The 22,969-nt window shown below is 46.2% G+C and overlaps 3 protein-coding genes across 4 annotated transcripts; 2 read left to right on the top strand and 1 right to left on the bottom strand.

The window, feature by feature from the left end:
* Positions 1–5,324: 5,324 nt before the first annotated feature.
* Positions 5,325–7,232, bottom strand: LOC109764299 (serpin-Z2A-like). The gene is made up of 3 exons (XM_073498656.1): positions 7,056–7,232; positions 6,850–7,005; positions 5,325–6,785 (listed from the first exon to the last, which is right to left on the bottom strand). The coding sequence occupies exons 1-3, from the start codon at positions 7,230–7,232 to the stop codon at positions 5,880–5,882; spliced, it is 1,239 nt and encodes a 412-aa protein (XP_073354757.1). The 3' UTR covers positions 5,325–5,879.
* Positions 7,233–9,577: 2,345 nt separating this feature from the next.
* LOC109764293 (inositol-tetrakisphosphate 1-kinase 6) lies at positions 9,578–13,518 on the top strand. Its single transcript, XM_040390671.3, has 12 exons — positions 9,578–9,828; positions 9,921–9,956; positions 10,418–10,613; positions 10,793–10,881; positions 10,966–11,037; positions 11,122–11,324; positions 11,489–11,642; positions 11,845–11,958; positions 12,157–12,219; positions 12,481–12,617; positions 12,720–12,867; positions 13,031–13,518. Exons 1-12 carry the CDS (start codon positions 9,688–9,690, stop codon positions 13,175–13,177), a joined length of 1,500 nt encoding a protein of 499 aa, XP_040246605.2. The 5' UTR covers positions 9,578–9,687; the 3' UTR covers positions 13,178–13,518.
* A 62-nt stretch (positions 13,519–13,580) lies between these two features.
* LOC123494187 (uncharacterized) lies at positions 13,581–16,017 on the top strand. Of its 2 annotated transcripts, none has more exons than XM_073497985.1 (5): positions 13,581–13,753; positions 13,840–14,190; positions 14,382–14,460; positions 14,549–14,663; positions 14,970–16,017. In XM_073497985.1, exons 2-5 carry the CDS (start codon positions 14,016–14,018, stop codon positions 15,750–15,752), a joined length of 1,152 nt encoding a protein of 383 aa, XP_073354086.1. In that variant the 5' UTR covers positions 13,581–13,753; positions 13,840–14,015; the 3' UTR covers positions 15,753–16,017. The 2 variants fall into 2 exon arrangements, with proteins under 2 accessions (XP_073354086.1, XP_045084996.1); XM_045229061.2 differs by lacking the exon at positions 13,581–13,753 and having other exon boundaries at positions 13,840–13,903; positions 14,015–14,190.
* The last annotated feature ends 6,952 nt before the right edge of the window (positions 16,018–22,969 follow it).

The following is a 22,969-nucleotide window of genomic DNA, read 5'->3' as shown; positions in this document are numbered from 1 at the left end:
TCCCCGCGGGGGTGCACCACATAACCCAACACGCTCGATCCCATTTGGCCGGACACACTTTTCTGGGTCATGCCCGGCCTCGGAAGATCAACACGTCGCAGCCCCACCTAGGCACAACAGAGAGGTCAGCACGCGGGTCTAAATCCTATGGCGCAGGGGTCTGGGCCCATCGCCCATTGCACACCTGCACGTTGCGAATGCGGCCGGAAGCAGACCTAGCCTAGCAGGCGTTCCAGTCCAATCCGGCGCGCGCCACTCAGTCGCTGACGTCACGAAGGCTTCGGCTGATACCACGACGTCGAGTGCCCATAATGTTCCCGCGTAGTTGGTTAGTGCGTATAGACCAAATGGCCAGACTCAAATCAAATACCAAGATCTCGTTAAGCGTGTTAAGTATCCGCGAACGCCGACCAGGGCCAGGCCCACCTCTCTCCTAGGTGGTCTCAACCTGCCCTGTCGCTCCGCCACAAAGTAACAGTCGGGGACCGTCAGGAACCCAGGCCCACCTCTACCGGGATGGAGCCACCTATCCTTTCAGCCCCCTCATCAGAATCACTTGCGGGTACTCAACGAGCCGACCCGACTTTAGTCACCACATGTGTCATGTATATAAAGTATATAGTATATACCCGTGATCACCTCCCGAAGTGATCACGGCCTAGTAGTATAGCATGGCAGACGGACAAGAGTGTAGGGCCACTGATGGAACACTAGCATCCTATACTAAGCAGTAGGATAGCAGGTAAGGGTAACAACTGTAGCAACAATGACAGGCTATGCAACAAAATAGGATTAACCGAAATCAGTAACATGCTACACTACTCTAATGCAAGCAGTATAGAGAAGAATAGGCGATACCTGGTGATCAAGGCGGGGGCTTGCCTGGAAGCTCAGCTGAGAAGGAGGGGTCGTCAACACCGTAGTCGTACTGGGTAGCAGCGCCGTCGGTCTCGGTGTCTACCGGAAAGAAGTAACGGAGGGGAAACACAATAAACAATAGAGCAATCAAAGCATCACAAAGTGTAACATGGCATTACGCGGTGCTAGAGGTGACCTAACGTAGTAGTAGGTGCTACTGGCGAAGGGGGGAAACATCTGGGAAGGTATTCCCGGTGTTCCGCGTTTTCGGACAGATGAACCGGAGGGGGAAAGTTGCGTGTTTGCAATGCTAGGAATGTGTGGCGGACGAACGGGCTGCGTATCCGAATTCGTCTCGTCGTTCTGAGCAACTTTCATGTAGAAAGTATTTTCATCTGAGCTACGGTTTATTTTATATGATTTTCTAAAGTTTTAAATCATTTTAGAATTTATTTAATTAATTTAATTCAACATTATCCAGAATAGTATTTGCTGACATCATCATGACATCAGCATGACGTCAGCAGTCAACAGGGCGTTGACTGGGTCAAACTGACGTGTGGGTCCCAGCTGTCATTGAATGCTTAGATAATTAACAACAATTAATTAGGTTAATTAGTTAATTTGGTTAATTAAACAATTAATTCTTTAATTAATTAATTAATATTTTAATTATTTATTATTATTATTATTATTATTTTAATTCTTTATATATATATATAATACGTTCTGGGGGCTAGGCCCCACATGTCATTGGCTCATGGCCTTAGCGGGTCGGGCAATGGGCGCAGCCCAAACGGGCACGGGTGCAGAGCGGCCACCGAACGGGAGCTCGCCCCAGCGAGTGCGGCATGGTGAGGCCACAGGGGCGCGGCGGGAGAGACCGCGGGGCGTGCGCGGCCGGCGGCGCTAGCGGTGGGGCGGCACCGGGAGCAGCACGGCGACGAGCAGGGGGCGCAGTGGACGGGGCGACGATGCGGGGCGAGACGAGCGCAGCACCGCGGTGAACCCGAGGCACTGGCGCGGCGCGCGCGGTGGCGATGCGGGGACATAGGCAGGGCGCGGCCACGTGCGGGCGGCAGCATCGCCGGAGAGGCGACGGACGGGCGCGCGCGAGGAGGGAGAAGAGGCCGGGGCGGCTGCGGGTGTGCGCGCACAGGCGCGTGAAGGGGGCGCGGCGATAGAGGAGAAGGAAGGGAGCTCACGGCGGGTTGCAGGGAACGTGGCAATGGGGCGTGGGGAGGACGACGGTGACGACGCGACGCAGGGGAGGAAGTCCGGCGAGGAGGCGTGGTCGAGGCGGAGGACGAAGACGGGCGGCGGGTAGCGGGAGGCACCGGGCGGTGTCGTCACGGCGAAGGGGGGCGGCACCGGTGAGGTGGCGACGTAGGGCGGTGAGGCGCCGCGGCGATGGTGTCGGGGTCGCCCGGTGGAGGGGATCGAACAGGGGGCGCCCCTCCTCTGTGTGTCGTGGGTGACGGCGCAGGGAGGGAACGAGGGAAAGTGGGGATCGTGGGGGCGGGGGGGATGGGGTGCGGTTAGGTTAGGGTTTGGGCTAGCGGGGAGGTTATGGGGGGAGTGGGTGGCCGGTTGGGCCTGGCCTGGTGGCCAGCTGGGCCACGGCCCAGCAGGGGCCCCTTTTAGCCTCTGTTTATTTTCTATTTTTTGTTTTGTTTTTCTTTACGGTTTTGTATTTTTGTTGATCTAATAAATGAGTATAGTTAAATGTGCGACTTAGCACCTAAATACTAGGCAAGGTTTTGAAGCAGCACAGAAAGTTCCAAATTATTTTGAATAGTTTAACTATTTGCTTAAGTTGAAATGGTTCAAATAATTACTGGTGATTTAGTTTAAAATAGGTTAGGGCCACCTTTAAATATTCAAAAGAGGTTGGCTCCTACACGACAAACAGTTAGGGAATATTTTTAACCCATCGAACATTTTTCCTTATCAGTTTGAAGAAATAAAATTTGACTTGTTTTTGGAATTTGAATTTGAATCGGTTTCGAACTAACGCGAAACTAGCAACAGTAATCGAAGTGATGTGGCATCATTAGCAGAGGGTTACTGTAGCTTAACTACCCGGGCGTCACAGGGAACAAGGCCAAGAAGAAAAATAAAATAAAGGCTCCCTCATCTCCACCGGCCTGTGCAGCGACAAAGAAAAGAGCTCGTTCGAGCCAACGTAATAGGTACACATGAATCTTAGTGCCATCGATTGAGACTTTGCTAAATCTCAGTCGACTGAAATTTAGTGTAGCCGTAACAACAACGGAAAAACCCAATACAACAAAAAGATAGAAACTAGAAATACAAATAAAGTAGAACCTAAAAATATAAACAATTATTGATAAACTAATTATATTGAATAATTTTTGAAGGAGTTTCACATGGATGATAAACATCCAGCTACGCGTAGCAAATGAGTGTGCAACTATTGTTACGCAAGCGAAATTACATAAATATACGTGTAATATCAAAGTTTTATATTCTTTATAAAACATGTAATTTTACAAGAAGAAAAATATTTATACAAAAAATCTTCATATAATTCCACAATTATTCATGTATTTACAAAGATTATTTAGAGAAGAAAAATGAAAAACAAAAAAGACAAACATAACAGCACATGAAAAGATTTTTTTTTGAAGGATCCCACATGAAAAGAAATGGACGAATACCATTTTCTCCCTAAAACATAACAACCCAGGCAAAGAAAACAAGGCCAAGCTCACAACCGCTGTACCACAAAAAAAGCAAAATTAAAATGAAGAAAAAGAACAAATCACAGGAAAGACACTGAAAAGCCCCCCCACACCTCCTCCACCCACCACGCAAACTCTCTGGCCCGCGAGAAAACCCTCTGGCCCACGAGAAAAAGAGCCCAGACAACCAGAAAACCTGAAGAAAAAAGAACCGGCTGCATTAACAGGCCAGAACGAGACAAACCCACTAACAGCGCGAATCTTAAAGCTAATACCAATCAAACGGTGGACGCGTCGACTCTCAGTCGACTGAGATTTAGCAGCACCGAAGAAATTAATGCGTACCGCGCATTCGGCAGTATTTTTTTTCTTTTCTGAGATCTGGTATTTTTTGTTTTAACTTTCGCGCATTCGGCAGTATTTTTTTTCTTTTCTGAGATCTGGCAGTTTTTAGGTTTTACTTTCGCGCATTCGGCAGTACTTATTTTTCTTTTCTGAGATCTGCAGTTTTTTGTTTTAACTTTCGCGCATTCGGCAGTTTTCCACTCCCTCCAACCAAGCTTTGGTTTTGGGTACCGAGCAAATATTGACGAAAGGTATGAAATAAATTCAGAAAAATGCGAGCACCCAACCATATGTTGGTAGTCGCCTACTCACGCAATCACCCTCTCCCATCGACATCCTTTACCCTTTATGTTATTCAATTGTGTCCAACTTGGGACATGCTGGCAAGAGGACAGTGGTATTCCCCAGTCCATCAGGGTTCATGTCCTAGACTTAATATTGGTGCTCATATTTTTCTAGATTTATTATTTCAGACTTTCTCGCGATGTTCGTTAAGTGAAAGGAGATGTTTCCCTCGACTACAGGGCATGTTTGATGACTTTGTCAATCTTAAGATTATGTGACGGTCATTGAGCGGAGGCGCTCAGTAAGGGTAAGGTATACGTGTGTGTGTTTATAGGTGTATATATGCTCGTGTATATGAGTGACTTCGATTATATTGTATTAAAAGAAATTGTGTCAATCTTTGGCATGACTGAGTGCGCAACAGACACTTTCAGTCACCACGCTCCGGAGCGGCAAGCAGAGGGGAGGCAAATCCACAAACTCATAGGTAAAGTCTAGAGGGAAGAGTTTATCCTAGCCATCTAGGATCAAGGAAGAAAACAAGAGGAACTCTTCACATAACAGATTTTAGGTTAATTGGGTCGACATTTTGTGTCGGTGGTTTGGTACATATAGCTGCCATGTTTTTAGGCTGGAAATTTAGATGTGAAAGTCAATCCGTTTTCACTCGAACGTGAAATTGACACTCCTTCCATACTCTTAAAATCAACAAAGAAGGTTAAGATTTATAGTTGTTTTTCTAACATAGTACATACACATACGCTTATATATATGTACATACATTCATCTTTATAAACGCACACACATCATACACCTATGAACACCTCTAAGAAATTAAGTCGGCATATCCTCTTGAGATTGACGAAGTCGTCACAGACACCTTCATAGCCGGCGGGAATATCTCCTCCCACCGAACACACATTGCCAAAAGCATGAAATAATTTCAGAAACATGCGAGCACCCAACTATAGGTTGGTAGTCGCCTACTCACCCAATCACCCCCCTCCCATTGACATCCTTTACCCTTTATGTTCTCCAATTTGTGTCCAACTTGCAATAGGTTGGTAGGAGGATAGTGGTATCCCCATTCCATTAGGTTTCAAATCCTAGACTTAGACATTGGTGCTCGCATTCTTTGGATTTATTTCAAACTTTCCGGCGATGTCCATTAAGTGGAAGGAGACATTTCCCTCGACTACGAGGCGCGTTTTATGACTTTGTCAATGTGCTGGTCATTCTCTCGTAGGTGCTCAATTGGGGATAGGGTATGCGTGTGTGTGATTATAACTGATGGGTGTATATATGCTCATGTATGTGAGCGACTTTGATGGTATATTGTATTAAAAGAAATTGTGACCACCTTTGACACGACTGGGTGCGCAACAGACACTCTAAGTCACCATGCTCATATGATATCCTCTCAGATCTCAGTGACTTTGGACCGTTCGATCTCGAGCTTGATGCGATTCTAGCCGTTCGATTTGGCCTCGAGTGATTCCTATTCGTCGAATAAAAATCGGGTTCGAAGCAATGAATAGTAATAGTCCATATTCGCCTACTCATTTCTCTCTTTGAATAGTCAATCCAGTTTAAACTCCCAGTCTCCGCAAAATTAAAAAAAAAAATCACAAGCTCGAGTCATTAGTTGGCGGGTGGCTATTGGAGATACAAAATATAGTCGAGTTTCTAATCCACGTCGTGTAATGTGTCTTGGGGTTTTGTAGGATCAAGCACATGGCCGGCGAAGACGACGGCACCGGACACCTCCTCGATCACAAAGAAGGCAAACGGATGGTCGGCGATGAAATCGACCGGCTGACAGGCCGATTCATCTTCCTCCTCACAGACGGTTACTGCGGCCGCCTCCGTGCCTTCCTCGTTCACCTCGACCACCGCTCTGTGGAAGACGTCCTTGAGCACCAGCCGATTTATTAGCTCCCCAGAGGCATCCTCGACGTCGGGCGCCATGCCAGTCAGGTCAGCCTTGTCGGCCTTGAACGCGGCCACGAGTCCCATGTCCTGAAGTACACCGGACAGCTTCCCGTAGAAGGAGACCTTGAACTTGGGCAGGCGGAACTCGTCGACATCGACCTCGTATTCCGGCAGGTGGTCGCGCAGGAAGCTCGGGCTGGACGCGATCTTGCCGACGAGGTCCCACAGGCCGTCGCGCGCGTCCGGCAGGAAGACGCACATGGAGTAGCGCGGTAGTGGTGGGGCAGGATCGTCGCCGGACGAGGTGCCGCGTCGCCGCTTCTTGGAGGCGCCGGGGTCCTGGGACCTGTACGGCAGCCGGAGCACCTTGAAGCCGTCGTGCTCGTCGACGTACTGGCTCCGCCCGGTGCGCATCATGGGCACGTCGACGGCGGTCCCGTCCAGGAGGAAGAACCGCTCCACCTTGGTGCGCTTCTTCCTGAAGGGCGTCTCCCACTTGCCCTTGAAGTAGATGGCGCTGGCGAGCACCACGGCCGTGTCCTCGTCCACCGACTCCGCGGGGAGGATCGAGTCGATGAGCTTGCCGTGGCCGCCGCGACCCACTTGTTGATCTCTTCCCTCGACTCGTCCGCCTGCACCGATCGACAGCAACCAATCGATCTCCATGGATGGATCCATGCATACACTATACGTATATATGACGTGATGAGACATAGACACTGACCTTGTTGCGGAAGTCGACGGCGCGTATCTCGGCCAAGTAGGATGCGAGGACAGCCTCCCGGTAGGCCGGCTCCAGCGCCCGCCCCGCGTCGTGCCACACGCCGGACGCGAACGCGACACGTGGCCCGCCCGACGGCGACCGGTCGGCGAGCGCGTGCTCCGCCACGAAGCGGCCGTTCGCGGCGAGTTCGTCGCGTGAGCTCGCACCGAGGACGGCGAGGAGCTCGTCCAGGGTGCCGCCGCGGCCACCAGGGATAGAGCCGAGTAGATAGAGAGCGGCGAGAAGGCGACGTTGCTGGGGGTCTCCCTGGTGACCGACAACTGGTGGGCGAGGCGGTGGGTGAGCGCCGTCAGGGCGTCGGAGCCGGTGAACCTGCGTGCCATCTTGTCTCGCGCGCGCTAGCTAGGTTTGGCTTCTTTGGGGAATCTGATGATCTGATGTCCCGGGTGTGTGCGCTTATATGTATGACCTTGAAGACTTGAACACTTTATACGTGCGACGATCGGAGTAACCAAACGTATAGATTTGTGTCTCTCCCCCGTTACCGTTAGTAATACCGATTGGTTGATAACTCAAAGAGGAAATAAAGGGAAGATCAGATCCTGCTACTCATGGAACAGTGCATACAGCATACGTATCTATGTTCAGACTTCAGATTGCCTCCCATAAATAAGTCCAGTATTCTTCTTTTTCTCTATGGCGGGCAAAATATGTCTTAATCTATTCCCCTACCTCCCTCCGTGTATTTTCAGCACGGTGACCAAGGCACATAATCCTAGACAATTTAGGACCAAATTATCCTTAGATAATTCGTTGATTAGAGGCAAGTAAATTATTTAGGCCAGGAAAAAAAAGAGATACACGCAATCAGGAGAGATACTTTTCGTTTTTTCTCTACATGGAGAGATACATGCAATCAAGGGAGAAATACTTTTCTTTTTCTAGAGGGCTAAAACTGAAACTGCAAGGAATTAGAAGAAATGCACCTTGCATCATGAAATTTTATCAAAAAAAATCCACCTTATATAAAGGAATTGAGGGAGTAATAATCTTCCTAACGAACATTTCGTCCCACTCGAAGTCTAGAACACTTGGTCGCAATTATCTTTTCATGGCGTGTGTTCTACTTCAGAAATGTAAAACCGAACGTTCGATATGCAGGTTCAAGAGGGTAGCAGAGACCATGGCATAGTGGACCTAAACTATTTTCCGTCGTTCAAAGAAGTTCCTAGCTCGATGCCTGCATTTTTTGATGTAATCAGAGTAGTTATTGGATGGTGAATCACGTGGGAACTGCTTGGTCCAGACGGATGCAGGCAGTTTATGGGTCCGTATTAAAGATGCCCTTATGCTCTATATGCTGGCCTCACCTCCCTACCTTCATTTGAGAGTTTAATTTTAGAAAGGATGTGCATATGTGGAGTACTTGATCGAGGATGATCGTTTGAATGCTCCTGATATTGCAGATGAAGCTGAAGAGTCTGCCATCAAAGACTTTTTTTCTTTCACGGAAAGAGAGAGGGCCCTTTGGCTAGGGTTTATCGTGCCTCCCGTTGGTGCCGCCGCCAGTCTACCTCGTCTCCTGTGGTCTTAGGTCCATGGAGGCATGGTGGATCCCGGCCCTCGCCGGTGGGAGGGATTTGTTTTTTCATGCTCTTTTGAGTTTTGTTAAGGTTTGTGTCTTGCTCAGAGAGGTGAGGCGGCGGCGGCTCTGTAAAGATGAAATAAGGTTTTCCCTGTCTTGTCCCCCTCCCGGTGGTGTTTCTAGCATCATCGGAGGGCGTGCGGAGGTTTTTCCCCAGCGGATCTCGCGATATTCGGTCGGCATTTGTCTTCGGTGGATCCACGTGGATCTTGTCTTCGTTCGTGTGTGTTCGTGTGTATACAGGTTGGATATTTTCGATCTACGCTCTCTTCATCGACGACGGTTGTTGTTCTGGCGCACTGGTCCTATGAGGCCTTAACACGACGACTTTCTGACTGTTTACTACAACAAGGTTTGCCCGGCTCCGATGAGGGAGGGGCGAAGACGGCGACGCGCCTTTGGCTCGCTCAGTGCTAGTAGTGGTGTTCTTTGTACCACCTTAACAGTTGATGAATAGATTGAAAGTTATTCTCGCAAAAAAAAGGTCGATGAAGAAAGATGAAGCTGGAAAGACTTTAGGGACAATGGTATGCATTTTATTTCTTGTTTGGGTCTTTAGTATATTCATTTGTGTCACTTGAGGTGTTTGTCAGATATGTTGAAAGGACCCGCAAACCAACATGTGGTTGGATGGTTAGAGGGACTGTGGTATCTTCAGCCCATCAGGGTTCAAATCCTGGTGCTCGCATTTATTCCTGAATTTATTTTAGAACTTTCGGCGATGCGCATTCAGTGGGAGGAGACGTTCCCGTCGTAAATCTCAAGATGATATGCCGACTCAGTCTTTCGAAGATGCTCATAGGGGTAGGGTGTGCGTGTGTGCGTTCATAAAGGTGAGTTCTATGCACGTGTATACGAGCGCTTGTGTCTGTACTGATGTTAAAAAAAATATGTTGAAATGACCCGCCACTGTTTTTTTTAAATGAGGACGTACCGCATATGTCCTTTTTCCTCGACACAGTGCACCGGATTCCCTGCAACACTAGCCAGTAGCCATTATATCAGCCTTATTAATAAATAAAACGAGAAGGTGCTTTCCGCATTTCGCCACCGTCCCGCCACCTGTCTGCCACGCGCCCGCAGGACCCACATTGGCCCTCCTCACACGTGGCCCCACCGCTCAGGAGCTTCTCCTTCCTCCAAGTCCGGCCCCAACACCCAAAGCTGAACAGAGAGACCCGAACCCCGCAGCCATGGCCACGGAGCGACCTGTGCGGCTGGTGCTGGATGCGTCCCTCCTCCTCGATCCCGTCGGTGCAGGGGCGCCGGTGCCCACGCTGCGTCCCGGGGCGGAGGCGCTGCTGCGGCGGCTGCGCCACTCCAATCTGGGCGTGGTATGAGCCCGGCTCTTCACCGCGTTGAATTGTTAGGAAATACTAGTACCTTGTAGTCAACTGATTGCGTCTTCTTGCTCCTTTTGTTTCAGGCAATTTGCCATCCGGAGGAAATGCCAACTACTGTGGTACATCTGTCTACCCCCTTCTGAACCTTTTCTTTCTTTTCAAGTTACTGTGTTTGATTCATCTCAGTTACACTTGTACTGTTTACGATTTGTGATGGGGGCTATACAGAGTATACTTAAAATAGAGGTGTTTGCAAGATTCACTGCTTGTGCTGGGTCGCAGGAGCACTTCAGAGGAACCAATATATCCAGCTAGATTTATTTCCAGATGCTCCGGTTACACTGATCACTCTTGATATTTGTCAAAGTTTTCTTTTGCTAAATCCCGTTGTGGCCAGACCTTTTATAGCCCTCAGTTTACTGCGCTAATATCTGTACCCTCCCCTATGAAATGAAAAAACCGCTATCGCTGGCTTGCGGCATTACATTCCCATTCTTCTGAAGGCATTGTTTTGTGAATGCTTTACATCATTCGTAAGGTAGTATACGCTTACACGGGGCTTCTCTGTTGCTTTTATCAGTCAGGCTTTCTTGAAATGGCAGCAGACTTGAACTCCTTTGGGTATATATCACTACCTGCTCCAACTGGGAATCACTTACTAAATGAGTTGATGTTAGAGTGGAGCAGAACAAGTTCTTGTTTTTATGCTACTTCGACAGTTGATGAAGATCTATTTTCTGAACTTCAGAGCCATAACTGGAAGGTTATTGCTGTAGGTAAGCAATAAATCAGGTTATTGATGTTAATTGTCCTTCTCACGCTTTTTCCAGTGAGCCATTTTGAACTAGGAGTTCATCCATGATATATCTTCCGTGTAACTCTTGCTGTTTTACGTATTGGAAGGAGGTGCTAATATTACCGTTGAGGGCTATTGATATTCTTTCTCATGATCCAGATAATGAATGTGGAACGAAAGATTCGGGAGTTGTAAATATTGGCAAGCTTCAAGAGCTGCTTATCACTTTGGCTACTTTAATTAAAAAGGTTAAATTGTCATTCATGTCTACTTGGTCATATTTCTTCTGATGTAGTGCACTAAATTCGAAATTATGTATTTTTTTCATCCAGGAAATAGCTAGCTCATCTATTTTGATGGTTGGCTATGCAATGAAACCATCCCGTGAGGAAGACTTTGCCAAGGCAAGTTTTCTATAGTGTGTTACTAAGTACATATTTCAATATTTGATCTCTGCTGGAACATCATTATTCCTATGTTGCTTGCAGAGAGGAGCATTTCCCCTTTATCCAAGTCAAAATGGACTTATCTTTGTCCCACTCTCATTTGAACTTCATTTAGCCTCTCAACTTCAAGAAGTTGACATAATCCTCCACAAAATGACGGATGAGATCATTAGCATTGATCCAAATTGCTCCATCAGTTTTCCCAGGGGAATTTCATTTTCTGCAGGAATGTCTGAAGTTATAAGGTACAATGGATTAATTTAGTGGATTTACACTTTCGTATCTTCTAGCAACAAATAGCAACCATCTGATAACTTGCTTTATATAATTTGTAACAGAAACTTCTTAGGTTGATATGTTGAAGTATTATACTCATTCTGTTTTCACTATCACCCTCTTTGTTAAGCAGGTTTATGGAAGAATATCCTGATTTCTGCATCATTGATCCATTCAAAAATATCTCCCCGTTGCTGGATCGTCTGCAAATTCAAGAAATTCTAGTTAGATTGCAAGAACTTGGCTCTGAAGGAAGGCCCAAACTCCGAGCACCACATTCTTTGAAGGTCTTTTTATTTGAATTACACTTATGCAGAAGTATGACTTCATGGCTTTTGTACTCTATGTTACTGACATCTACCATCATTAAACACTCCTGTCTTCATGCACTTCTGAAGAGCATTTATGTGCAGTGCATGTTGCATTGTTTTACTATCTACAATCAGCTTTGTCTTGACTATTGAGTTTTCTTGCTATTTTCCAATGCAGGTCATAAACTTCAGTGGCAGTGAATTACAGAAGCAACTAGCAGAAGCTAATTTATCATTTCCACTCATTGTGAAGCCACAAGTAGCATGTGGAGTTGCTGATGCGCACAATATGGTAGCTTATTGTCTTTGTATTTAGTTCTACATCAACTGAATGTTCGGGTATTGCATTAATTTCCAATCATATCCTTTTGTCACCATTCCTACGAAGATGGTTATGCTGACTTATTGTGCTGCTTGATCCCTTTTCAGTTTGGAGTTTTATTTGCTTTCTTTTGAATTATGCGTCTAAATGAAAAATTGTTGTCTGCAGGCATTAGTTTTCCAAATTGAAGAGTTTAGCAACCTTAGTGTGCCCCTTCCAGCTATTCTACAGGTACAATTTTCTGCCTTTTCCTCTCTGATAGCAGGTGTCTTGGAAGGAAATGGGCATATTTGATATACTCTTAATGTATTATATGTTTTGACGATTAATCACATCTTGCGTGTTTTCCTTCAATTTTGACACTCTTGAGGCATTCCATGTTGAGTCTTGATGCACTCTGCAGATCTGTACCTGTGAACTACAGTGTGTGATGATCCATCTTCAGAAAAAACCGGGAGATTCTGATGTGTAGGTTTTATTTATGTGATGTAGGAATACATTGATCATGGTTCCAAGATATACAAATTTTATGTAATTGGAGACAAGGTTTTTCATGCTGTAAAAACTTCAATGCCCAATGCAAATTTGCTAAAATCGTCATCGGGGGATGAACCTCTTACGTTTAATAGGTAAAGTTTGGAAGTATATATTTTTGGCATGGTGTTGGATGTCTTTTTCATTCATCTGCTAAAATGTACTTCCATACCAAATTATTTGAATTTGCTTCACAGTTTGAAGACTCTTCCAGTGGCTACCAAGGAGCAGCTGCTGCTGAACAGGGCACAGGATAACAAATCTCTGAACATCGGTGTGGTGGAAGAGGCTGCAAAATTGTTAAAGGAATCACTTGGACTAACAATTTTTGGATTTGATGTTGTTGTAAGTATTTCTTCTCGTATGGTTTGTGCTATTAGTAGTCAGTACAGCTACAAACAGAGTAACTTCTTCCCACTGGAAGTCTGAAACACTTCAAGTCACCATTATCTTTTTACTGTTGTGCATTCTACTTCGGAATTGTCAAAAATAGCCTTTGAATACGCAGGTTCAGGAGGGTAGCGGAGACCACGTCATAGTGGACCTAAACTATCTTCCGTCGTTCAAAGAAGTTCCTGACTCCGAGGCGATGCCTGCATTCTGGGATGCAATCAGGCAGTCATACGAGTCGAAGAAAGGGAAGGTGCAAACTTAGTCAATGGCCTCGAGAAAAACCATATTCAATAACGGCGACAACATCCACACCATTCGGTGGAGATCACCACTATTGGGTGTTGAATTAACAAACCGTCTAGAAGCGGCTGCTTGTCGCCTAGAATCGTAGAGTACTTCGAAACTTTGCAGGCAGAGATGTGTACTAACACTAATAATCCGGGAGCGACAACGCTCAACTGTGGAGTTAAAACTGGTTGCCGTACAAGTGTATAACCATGCTAACCTCCTCTCTTTTTGCTCTGTGTTGTATGATTTACATGTGAATGTGAGTGGCCCTGTAGACACTGTACTGCAATGTGAGTGACATGATATGCTTGTTTCTGCTCTGCATAGACCAGCAGCCTGCTTCTCTCTGTATCTACTCTGTTCTTTGTATCTGAATTATATCATGTGAAAGCCTGTTTTTTCGTCGTCTCGCTGCGGATTTATCCCCGCCTCGGCCGACTATGGGCATGGTTTTTATATGGGGGCACACTGAAAGCAATTACAGTTGGCCTTTATGAAGGGGCCAAAACTGACAAATTTGTGCCATGTGGAGCCCAAGGAGAAAGAAACGGTACTGCCCAATGTAATGTAATAATACTTTCCATTCGGCTGCATCTTGATGTCCCTTTCACCAACATATTTGTTGCATTTGTGCAGATCGCGTGGAGCTCCAGGGAAACTTTCAGGATTGCCGGCACAGTTTTGGCCTTTTATTATTCAGGTAAGCTTCCGTCACTGTATGCAATATATGCATGTATGTTACCTGCTCTCCCTGTGTCCCGGCACCTTCAGTTTGGCTGTTTACTCTGCTCCCTGCGTCGAGCACCTGAAGAATGGATCACATGAAGAGGTTCTCCGGCATGGCGAGGGGCACACCCGCGTCGGCTCTGGTGCGGAAGGACGAAGACGAGAGCCTGGTTCTCTTTGGGGAACTGTACAGGCATGATCAGGAGAAGGAGGTGAACCTCCTTGACCCAATGTACTCCGTGGAGTTTGAAGCCATCCAAGGTCAGGTGTTGTCTCCTCTATACTTCTTTGAGTGTTCATTTTGTCGCCGAGATGCAATTATCCCCCCCCGGTATCGCCGTCCGGGGCTAAGATGATGAGTCACTGGTATCAGTAAACTGTTGGAAGATCTAGTGAAGTTTCCTTGGAAGATAGATAATCTGACTAGAACGTTTTTTTTTGTCTGAATATAGGTGACCGCCGCATGTTCAAACTCGCCTCGGGGAAGCGAGATTACCTACTCACAGATGGCGAAAAGAACGATTACGATTGGTAAAGATGGAATTTGCTTGCAGTAAAAACATGTTGACCTATTCTCTCTACTGCGTATTTTGAAACGGGGCGGTTCATTTGATTTCAGGCTCAAGACTCCTCCGGCCACCCCGCTGTTCGCTTCCCTTGAGATGGAAGCTGATTCCGCCCAAATGGTTTTCCAGAGGGAGCTGCCTATCCTTCAACCAGTTAAAACTTCAAGGGTATGATGGCTATTGAGTCGTCACAGTAATAACAACACTTTTCACTGTACATACCTTCGCATAGAAGACATGCTGCTCTCCCGTCCGTTGTAGAATAAAAATTGCTATACATATCGAAGTAATTACCATTTACCAAGTCGAAATACGGCATCAGGATTGTAGACCATTTAAAGAAAAAACCCTCTTCTCATACTACACAGGCAACCGTGAAAGTTATCGGCAATCGAAACAAGAGAAGCTTTTTGTATGCAATTTATTCATTTTTTTCTGTTGATCTTACTGTTTGACATTGTGAAATTTCAACAGTTCTCAGGAAAGTTCGAGGCACCCAGCAGCACATCAGCGAAGTCCGAATCTCCTACAACGTCCAGCTCCTCGAAGTCTGCCACTCCAACGACGAGACCCAGCTCTTCGTCAGAGAAAAACCTCAGCACCAGAGGATCCCCTGCCTTCTGCAACCAAGAGTCCCCATCTTACAAAATAGACAAGAGATCAAGCTACACACCTCTGGGAAACAGGCTGCAGAATGCAGTGGCAGCTCCTACAACAGACACCAAGGCAGCTAAGAAAACCTCGTCAGACAAGAAGACCGTAGCCCCAGGCAGCACAAAGGCAGCCAAGAACATCGCGGACAAACCTGCGATGAAGAACGTCACGGCGGCTGCCCCAAGAGCTCGTACCAAGGACCCTTCGGTTGGTGCAAAGGATCTGAAGGTCGATGCTGGCAATGGTGGTGGCACAAGAAGAGTGTCGGTTGGTGCAAAGGATCTGAAGGTCGATGCTGGCAATGGGGGCGCCACAAGAAGAGTGTCGGTCGGTGCAAAGGACCTGAAGGTCGATGCCAACAATGGGGGCGCTGCAAGAAGAGTGCCACGTCAACCGGCTGCAGCAACAGGCATCGGCAAAGACCCCTCTTCAGTGCCGGCAGCGGCAAGAGGAAGGAGCAGAGGTAACCATGAGCCAGCTACTGGTAATGGTGTCGATGCCGCTGACGGGGCTGCGGTGAAGGGGAGGAGGAGAGCAGGCGGGGAGAAGGAGCAGCAGAGGCAACAAAAGGTTGGAAGCCATGGAAAGAAGCTGGTTGGGTAGCTACCCCGGCCGGCATTCAGCATCCTGGCCTGAATTTTCAGGAAGGAGATGGCAACATTCGGTTCAGAAAAGAACTTTCCGTTGCCTAAATTTATGCAAAGTACTTTTGATTGAAAGGTTGTTCATATTTTGCAATAGAGATTTTCACCATGTAGCTGAATGGACAGTCTACACGCTGAGTAGCAGAACTGTCTTGTAATACAAGTCGCTCAAGCAGTGAAATCGTTGGTACATTCAGTAAAAGAAATGCATTTCTATGGGTTCATTTCTATGAAATTTCAAGTTCGCTGAAACAACTCGCCTGGATAGACTAATCAAAAGGAGGGGTGGAGCTGCCATAGCTGCACAAAAAAAAGAAAACATCCGTCACATCCATGAACGTCAAACTTCATACCTCAAATCCATACTAGCAATGCAGATAAACAACCTACATACGTACATATCTAAAACTACTTATCGTCGAAGATGCAGACAATCTCCGTGGTTGACGTGCAACTGCGGCAGCTCCGACGCCTAAGGCTCCGGCTCCTGCTTGCGGTGTCTCCTGCTTTCTTAGGGGGATACCGGCTCCTGCTTGCGGTGTCTCCTATCTGGTCGCGTCGGTCAGCGCCGCCCTTCCGTCCGGTCACATCGCACGACATTAATGTCGGCTACTGCGGCTCTAGGCCAGCATGAATGTGGCGCGGGAAATCCATTGGAGAGAAAGGATGGGAGAGAGTTTTGGGTGGGCCAGGGGTGTAGGACGTGTGCGTGGCAGCGGTCCGGATGTCCGGACCGGTTCACAGACGGATGCGGGACCGTGTTGGATGGCAAAACACATCCAGACCACGCGGTTCGGGCATGCAGGGGTTGCGAATGTTACTTCTACATTGCATTAGGCATAACCCATCCATTACTGAAATCACCATAACTTGCAAAACACATTTGACCAAGAAATACTGATGAATATTTAATTCCAGCAGTTCATCTTACAAGCTAGAGGCTCTATAAAATGAGTATCTCATGATACACTAGAAACTGTTATGGAGATATTTGTTTCATCGTATGCTTTAGAGATCTCTAGCATGGGTATATTTAAGAATGGTAAAATACTACACATACAATTCACACTACATAGTTTATTTATACATTTTCCAAGAAATAATTGAGAAGGTTTTTCTAGAAAATACAAATAGTAGAACACGAATGTATTTTAGAATAATATACATAATAATTGTATACCAAATATCATTAAGGTAGTACTAATGTTAGTGTGCTTGACTATGCCAATTAAGGAAATTATAAGTTAAAAATATAGCAAACATGTAAGTTATACATAAGTATAGAAGTTCAGTATAAATTATGGAGGTGTTTGATTTGGAAATGTAATGTACATAGGAGTAACCGTTCCGGCTAATATGAAAGTAAGATATCAATCAAGATTGGGTGGTATAGATACAAATGTGTCAGGTGTGTGTGCACATGACATGTCGTTCATCTACATATTATCTGGTTGGGAGGGTTCTGCACATGATGGTCATGTTCTTAGAGGTGCCATCTCAATGCCAAATGGGTTTTGTGTCCCCGAAGATCAATCTTACCTTATCGATGCTGGTTACACAAATGCGAGAGAGATTTTAGCTCCATATCATGGCCAAAGGTACCACTTGGGTGGTTAGACAGCACATAACTCACCTCGTAGTGCAGAGGAGTATTACAACATGTGCCATGCTAGAGCCAGAAATATTGTAGAAAGGTCCTTTAGAAGGCTCAAGAATCAGTGGGCAATTTTGGGGTCCCCGTCTTTTTTTCTATGAAGAGTTGAAGACCCAATGTTGAATCATCATAGCATATACACTCTAGCACAATCTTATCTTGCAAAATATGCCGCTCGACCCACTCAATAATGACAAGCCAATAATGCAAGAAACATTGGAAACCATGGAGGGAGAATTAGGCCAACCAGAATTCATCACTTCTTTCTCAACTTCGAATGAGTGGACAAACTTTCGAAATGTTCTTGCGCAGGGCATGTAACAGACATAGGGCTGCTAGGGGTAATTGAGGTATAAGGCATTTCTACTTTTTTCATTTTTTTCTTCCAACTTTCTTTTTGTTTCAATAACCTTCAATTGCATCTCATTTGTATTTGTTCCATTTCATATTATGTGTGTGTGTGTGTGTGTGTGTTCCTTCTCATTTGTATTAGTTATTCCTTTTGCAGATATGGATGTGGACTTCGAATGAGGATGATGAAAAGCCTTGTATGAGTTGTCTTTAGATCCAAGGTGGAAGGTAGATAGTACTTCAAAAATGGATACCTGGCGATATTGTAGAAGCATCTTGCCGAGAAGTGCTTGGGTTGTGGTATCTCTTCAATTCCGCACATTGAGTCAAGAGTGGGGCACTTTAGGAAAAAATATGGTGCTCTTGAAGTAATGATATCCAAAAGTGGTTTCACATTGGATACAAACCGAAAGATGATTCAATGCGAGAAGGCACAATCACTACGGGAAACAGCTAATTTGCCGTCAGGGGACGTCTTTGCCGTCAGCTTTTCGTCAGGCAGACGGCAAAGAAAGGATTTGCCGTCATCAGTAGACGGCAAAGAAAAACTGTCGGTAAAATAAACTTTGCCGTCTGCGCAACAAAACACAGACGGCAAAGAACATACTTTGTCGTATGTAATAGAAAAAGTAGACGGCAAAGATCTTTGCCGTATGCGTTTTATATTACAGACGGCAAAGAACATACTTCGCCGTCTGTAATATAAAACGCAGACGGCAAAGATCTTTGCCGTCTGGAATAGAAAACGAAGACGGCAAAGAAAGAAGCACAGCACGCGGATCGATCACTTGGATCGATGACATGGCAGGATCTCAGCCACACATCCCCTCGTGCCCCAACACGCCCCGCGCCCACGCCTCACGCGCCCAACACCCCACGTGCAGCACTCTCTCTCCCTTATCCTCTCCTCCACCACGATCTCTCTCCCCCACCACGACCTCTCTCTATGGTTTCTCTCCCTTATCCACACGCCGTCGCCGGTCACCACCTCTCCCATCGGCCACCACCTCTCTCGCCAGCCCAGGCCACTTCTCCCTTCGCCCCCGCCCCGGCCCCGTCCCTATCGTCCCCGGCCCCCGGCCCCGTCCCTGTCGTCCCCGGCCCCCTCCCTGTCGCCCCCGGCCCTGGCGCGCCCGAAGCTCCGCCAGCGTCCGGCCACCACCTCGCCCGCCGGCCACCACCTCGCCCGCCGGCGCCGGCCACTTCCTCCGTCGCCCCCGGCCTTAGCCCCGTCGCCCTCGAAGCTCCGCAGGCATCCGCCACGACGTCGCCTGTCGTCCCCATCGCCCTTCCCCCTTCGCCATGGGCGCCGCCGGCCCCGTCGCCCCAACCAGGCTCCGCCGGCCCCGTCGCCCCAGCCAAGCTCCGTCGGCCATGGCCCCGGCCGCACATGCCTCCGTCGTCCCCGGCCCCATCGCTCGACCCTGCACCAACTCCCGCCTTGAGGAGCGGGGGCAACTCATCGGGCGTCCATGGCGGTTCTGCTATGTCCATGGAGAAGAAGGCGTCCATGGTGGCGCTGCTCTGTCCTTGGAGAATGGAAGGGGAAGGGAGAGGGCGCGGCTGCTGTTTACTGCTGCTCCGGTGAGCACGGGCACAGGATATGGTTGCAGGTTGGTGCGGGCGTCAAGATCGAACTCAAGATGGCTTCGCTTGCTGGATCTTGGGCTGCTATATCACCCTGTTCTTCTGTAATCTTTTCATGTGTAATTCATTCATCTTATGAAAAAGAGCAGTTTTGCCTCGGATCAGCAAGTGATAATGTATTATGTGTAAATAGGGCAATTTTGTACTGTGAAATTTGTTTGCTAGATTCTTGGAACAAAGTGTTGATGTGCACTGTGTTGTGGTGTTCATTGTTGTCCTCTGCACTAGGACTGTTGATTCAGGTTATTTTAATACATTATGTGAAGGCTGATGGCCGCTGTGTGTTTTTTTAATTTGAACCCATTCTTTGCCGTCTGTGATATAGGAGGCTGAAGGCAAAGATGCGAATAGCTGACGGCAAAGATGTAGTCTAGCTGACGGCGAAACTACTTTGCTTTGCCGTCTATGATTTATAAGGCAGACATCGAAGAAGTTTCGGCTGATGGCAAATTCTTTGTCGTCTGTCAGGTAAAAAGCTGACGGCAAAGTATTCTTTGCCGACTTATCTTTGCCGTCTAACTTTGCCGTCTGCTTCCTGACGGCAAAGTCTTTGCCGTCTGGATTTAGGTCTTTGCCGTCTGTGATCCACAGACGGCAAATTTCTTGTTTCCTGTAGTGAATATGAAGCACATTGTAAGCTAGATCACTTTATCCATTAAAACTTAACTCCTTCAATGTTGAATTGTTATTGTAGTGTTGTTGTGCACATTGCTATTGTAGTTTGTAATGTTGAATTGCTTGATGTTGTACCTTCCTACCTTGTTATTTTTTATATTATTGTTTGATTCCTTTTGGTATATGTACCTCCGATCTGTTGCATTTCTATCTGAGACTAAGTTCCTTCTTCTATAAAAAAACATGTAGATTCATGATGAGGCAAAGGGATTGTATGGTGTCCCATTTCTGTACTTTGAGCGACTGGATGCTATGTATGGCAAGATCGTAGCAACGAGGGAAAATGTTGAAGGTTTTGGTGAGACAGTGGTAAACTTGCAAAATGAAATTGCTGTCGAGGAAGGAACATGATCAAGAGGACCTAATCTCAACAGGTACCACTAGACGGTCCGTTTTGACACTTGCTCTGTGGACGCAACTAGTTTCAAGAGGCAGAAGAAGGAACCAAGGCCAAAGAGGGTGACACTACCAAGTGATCCTTTTGCAATGATGCTTCAAGATGTCAATAGCCAGCTGAACAATGCGACGCAACACGTGGGTACAATGGCAACATCATTCACAACATCAATGGCGTGAGAAGTAGCACAAGAGGATCCTCAATAGAAATCAAAAGGGAAGGCAAGTTGTGTATTGACTAGGCTTAGCTTCATCGGGTGTGAGATCGTTGAGGTTGCATCCGTATTTGCTAAAGCTCCAGATCACATGAACATGATGCTTGTGCTTCCAGAAAATCTGAGGGAGTTCGTCTTAAAAATGCTCGCTGGTATCCTTTTGCTAAACTCTACAATCCCTTTTGCTAAACTCTGTAGTCTACATTATCAACTTTGATAACCTGTACTACTCTACTTGGCTAGCTGTTATATGCAGCTGCAATCTCTACTTGACTAGCAGCTAGTATATGCATTTGCAATCTCTACCTGACTAGTTGTTAGTATATGCATTTTCATCCTCTACCTGACTTGCTGCTAGTATATGCATTTGCAATATCTAGTTGACTTATTGCTTATGCTTGACATTTCATAGTATATGTTCCATCCAATCTGTACTTGACAAGCTGGTTATGCAGGTGAATAACAGAGTTCAATAACCACCTATGAGATGTTAAGTTACACTGAACAGGGATAATATGCATTTGCTTAGATATGTCAAGTAAATTATCATTAGAGTTCTTAATTATCTTCCTAGACCAAGTGATTTGCTAGTGAATAACATCATAAATGATGACAATTATGGATCGCTTACAATTTTGTAATCACAATGCCTGTTCTGTTGTTAATTTTTGGATTAGTGGTTGTCTCTTATTTGTTTATGTATTTCTCATTTAACTCTTGCTTATTGTGAGATGATAAAAGAAGCTAGGTTGATTAGAAAAGATCGGTTCTGTGGCAGATAAGAGGAATGGTCACTGGAAAAGCTACTTTGCAAGATTCTGAAATTGGCCTTTGGACTTGTCTTACAAAATAAAGTTTGGGGACTAATTATGTATTTTATCTCGAATTCTCATTGAATTATGAGTTTGTATTAATGAGTTGATATTTATAAATGGTCTCAAAATCTGGTTAAATGATGTCTTGGATTATACCTGGCCATACCTCGGGCCGGGCCGGGCCTAGCCAAGCCCGACGCAAAAAACCCAGGCCCGAGCCCGGCCTGGCCCGGCCGTCGGGCCTGTTTTCTGGGCCCGAGCCCGGCCCGAACACGTGAAAGCCCGTCGGGCTTCGGGCCAGCCCGGCCCGTCCTTCAGGAAAACGCGAAAATGATGGGCCCGGCCCGGCCCGGCCTTCGGGCTCAAAATCTAGGGCCGAGCCCGGCCCGGGAGCGGCGTTGGGCCGGGCCGTTCGGGCCGGGCTGCCCATGGCCAGGACTATCTTGGATGAATGCAAATATTTTTGAATTATGTACTTGTTTGATGTGTTTGAAGTTGTGCTAGTGAACCATCCGTGAAATGCATGTGAAAACCTTGTGAAATTGTGTGAATTTGAAATCGGGTGTGCATACGAAAGTTATCTGATGTATTCTGATTACAGTGCCACACCAAACATTGTAAAGGTTACTGATAACATTACTGACATGTGCCAAACAAAACAAGAAATGGGTTGTTACCCCTTCGATCTCACTGCGACCTGTTACTGTTGTCGTTTGCGTTACCGGCCAGTGAACCAAACACGTCCTATATTTGTTTTAATTCCTCCAACTCCAAAAAAATTGACATGTACATTTAGCTTCTTTTTCTCTAATTTTCCCTTAACCAAAGAAATATCACGGACCAAAACGAATAACTAGATCTTATTACATAGATCATGCGTGGCTCATTAAAGATAGTTTTGTTGTTTTTCGCAGTGGATAAAACGAAAATACGCGTATCCTCCTTCCTCGGTGGATTCGCCATCTTTCTTCTTCATCAAATCTCTTATTCTTTCTCTTGGCTCTATACCGGCTAATTTCTTAGCTTATTGTACCCTCATAGCCCCCCCCCCCCCCCCCCCCCCCGAAAAAAAACAAAATAATGTCACGAGTTGTTGCTATTGTTGCCTAGACACATATGCATCAACATTTTGAACTTGACTTTACACATCATATTAAAGAAATGAATTCTAAAACGGTGCAAATAATACAACATAATAGTGGTGGGGCCTGAAGTAAAATATATTGATTTTATAGTGCCTTGGTAAAGAATTATTTATGTATAAAATCATAAAATAGAAGTGTCTTTGTAATACAACATACTGTATACAATCTCTCCTATACATAATTAATTTTTAAAATATTAACTTATAACGTCACATCAAAATGTAGTGATGGATAGATTGAGATTAGGATTTGTCACTCCGATTGTCGGAGAGGTATCT

The sequence above is a fragment of the Aegilops tauschii genome, chromosome 5, assembly GCF_002575655.3.
Source record: "Aegilops tauschii subsp. strangulata cultivar AL8/78 chromosome 5, Aet v6.0, whole genome shotgun sequence".
In the NCBI taxonomy this organism is placed as follows: Eukaryota; Viridiplantae; Streptophyta; class Magnoliopsida; order Poales; family Poaceae; genus Aegilops; species Aegilops tauschii.
This window is presented reverse-complemented; position numbering and strand designations above follow the sequence as displayed.